Source organism: Helobdella robusta, assembly GCF_000326865.2.
Source record: "Helobdella robusta unplaced genomic scaffold HELROscaffold_77, whole genome shotgun sequence".
Taxonomy (NCBI): Eukaryota; Metazoa; Annelida; class Clitellata; order Rhynchobdellida; family Glossiphoniidae; genus Helobdella; species Helobdella robusta.
The window spans coordinates 588,928-592,350 of record NW_008705439.1 but is presented as its reverse complement, the minus strand read 5'-3'; the positions used below and the strand labels follow the sequence as shown (position 1 = coordinate 592,350).

The window sequence follows — 3,423 nt, the reverse complement described above, 5'->3', positions numbered from 1 at the left end:
GAAAAAGAGAGAGAGACAGAGAGAGACGGAGAAAGAGAGAGAATAAATACCTTTGGTGTTGTAATGCGAGTTCTCATTCTTTTGCCTCTATCACTATTGTACATACACATATAAAAATAGAAAAACAAGACACGAGAGAGAGAAAAAGAGAAAGAGGGACAGGGAATAAAGACGAGAGAAAGAGAGAGAGAGAGAAAGAGAAAGAGAAAGAGAGAGAAAAAAGGAAGGAGATACTCATAGATCATCATCGACAGCTCCAATGCATCTTACATCACAAATGTCAATATCTCTTGTGTCCAACATTAAAGTCAGCGCTGCAATCATTATCATCATGGACGATGACGTCACCATCAACGTCATCATTGTGATTATCATCATCATAGTCATCATCGTCGTCGTCATCATCATCGTAATTTTCCATTCTAAGTTACTAGCTGTCATTTCAATCACCATGAAATAGCACCTCGTAACGACGACGATGATGATCGCATGATGATGATGATGATCGTAAACTATCACCATCATCATCATCATCATCACTACCACCACCATCATCATCATCATCATCGCCCTCACTGATGGAAAGCTACGAAGATGAAAAATCAATAAGACCCAACACCGTCATAACGCTTGTTCCTACTATTACACACGCACACGCACACACACGCACACGCACGCACGCACGCACACACACACGCACGCACACACGCGCGCACACATGCATATAAATATACACACAAACAGCATAAAAAACAACCAAACCATCGCTAGCATTGTAAAGCAGCAAAGAAACTTAATTTGCATGTATAACAAACAGTCATTGTATATGCAATAAACAAACCAGTAAATTTTCGCGATAAAATACAAAACATACAGTGAAAAACGTAAGTACGTAGGGATATTTGTTTGTTTGTATGTATGTGGTTTTGTATGTGTGTGTATGTTTTTTTGTTTGTATGTGTGTTTGTTTGTATGTGTGTTTGTATGTGTGGTGGATGCAAATGTGTTGTACTTTTTGCCGGTTTAATGGTGCGTAAGTATGAGAAAGTGTTTTTTTACGTTTCAATGCTTCTGTATATTTGTGGTTTATTTCTTCGTATGTATGTATGTATGTATGTATGTATGTATGTATGTATGTATGTATGTATGTATGTATGTATGTATGTATGTGTGTATGTGTTTATGTGTTTTTTCTTTGTATATGTACTTACGTATGTATTTGTATGTTTATTTATTGACCTGATGCATTTTTTATGATGGGAATATTTTGGCTTTATATCTGATGTAAAAAATTCACATTATGTATTAATTATTTTTTCGCATTTTAGAGGAATGATGTTTATTTCTCTCTCTCACCTTCTCTCTCTCTCTCTCTCTTACTCTCTCTTACTCTCTTTCTCTCTCTCTCTCGTTCTCTCTTTCTTTCTCTCTCTCTCTCTCTCTCTCTCTTCATCTCTCTCCTTTGATATTTAACTCTATCACAATGTTACAAGAAAGAAATTAAACCATACAATCAGGTCGAAGAAATATATAAATGTATGCAGCGACAAATACAAAATACCAGCAAATAAAAATATACAAAGGACGCGAAACAAAAACATACAATACAAATACAATAAAATAAAATACAATACAATACTATAAAATATAATACAATACAATGCACTACAATTCCATACAATACAATACAATACAAATACAATTCAATACAATTCAATACAATTCAATACAATTCAATACAATACCAATACAATACAAATACAATACGATACAAGTACAATAAAAATACAATGAAATACACTACAATACTATACAATACAATACAATACAAATAGAGATACAATCAAAATACAATACAATACAAGACTCACTGTTGACTATTAGTTGTACCCACGTATCATTCCTAACTTCGCGAATGGTGGAGGTGTTCGTCGGTAAAACTGAACAAGAGTACCATCCTGCATTTTGATTTTAGGGGCATGGTGGCATTATTTATTATGAATACTTCTAGTTATTGGTTATTTATATAGCTTATAAATATATATATTTATATCTACGTTAAACTCACATGTATATATCAAATTTTAATTGTATATATCATATGTCGTCTTCATCATCATTATCATCAAACCACCACCATCATATGAACATCATTATCATCATCAAGCCAGCACCATCATCATCATCACATGAACATCATCATCATTTCCATCATTAAAGCCACCATCATCATCACCACATGAACATCATCATCATTATCATCATCAAGCCACCATCATCATCACCACATGAACATCATCATTATTTCCATCATCAAGCCACCATCGTTATCATAACCTTCGTCCTCTTCTCTAATTTGTATTATCTCCAAATTGGCCTCATTCACAATTCTGATTCTTCTGAAGAAGCCGTTGTCAATGTGTGGCGGGCTACTCGTGACGCTGACTACAATGATGATGGGAACCTGAATGCCTAGCTTCGACCATCTTTTGGCGGGAAAATTTGAAATTGTTTTTATTATTATTATTATTATTATTATTGTATTTGTTGTTGTTGTCGTTGTTGTTGTTGTTGCTGTTGTTGTTGCTGTTGTTGCTGTTGATGTTGTTGTTGTTGTTGATGTTGTTGTTGTTGTTGTTGTTTTTACTAATTCAGTCACCGCTCACTTTACTGACTCAATTATTTTGCCTATATAATCGTAGATAGGCTTATTCATTTACTTATTAATTTTCGCTTTTTTCACTCACTCACTCACTCACTCACTCACTCACTCACTCACTCACTCACTCCTCACTCACTCACTCACTTACTCCTCATTCCTTCACTCACTCACTCCTCGCTCATTCACTCCTCACTCACTCCTCACTCACTCACTTGATCATGTATCCTTCTTCGTGGACACTCAGCTCGCACTCCAGCACCACTCGACCACCGACGTTTGCCACAATCTCGGCCGATCTTCTTTTAATCGCATGAGTAGAGACATCATTACCAACACCACCACCACCATCATCATTATCAGTACTCAAACCATTACTATTATCAATACCCACACTCATATCATTACTATCATCATCATCATTATCGTCGTACGGTGATGAGGATGATGATAACGATGATGTCAATGGAGGCGGAGGTGATAATAGTTGTAAAGATGATGATGTTGGTGATGATGATAACCAAGATGAAGAAATTGGAGATAATGATAGCGATGATGATGACGAAAGGTATGGAATAATGTAGGGAGCAGATAACGGAGATATTAATGATGATGAAGGAGATGATGATGATAACTGTGATGATGACGTTGCCTTGAAACCACGTTTGAATCTATGTTTTATTGAAATGTCTTCCCAACTCAAAGGCAGTCGAATTAATGATGGTGACGACGACGATGATGTTGTTGTTGCTGCTGCTGATGTG

General features: G+C 35.8%; 1 protein-coding gene across 1 annotated transcript; it reads right to left on the bottom strand.

Moving 5' to 3' along the window:
- Positions 1-2,281: 2,281 nt before the first annotated feature.
- Positions 2,282-3,059, bottom strand: HELRODRAFT_181944 (hypothetical protein; the record flags this gene model as incomplete). Its single annotated transcript, XM_009031710.1, has 2 exons — positions 2,282-2,486; positions 2,875-3,059. 2 exons carry the CDS (start codon positions 3,057-3,059, stop codon positions 2,282-2,284), a joined length of 390 nt encoding a protein of 129 aa, XP_009029958.1.
- Between the last annotated feature and the right edge of the window lie 364 nt (positions 3,060-3,423).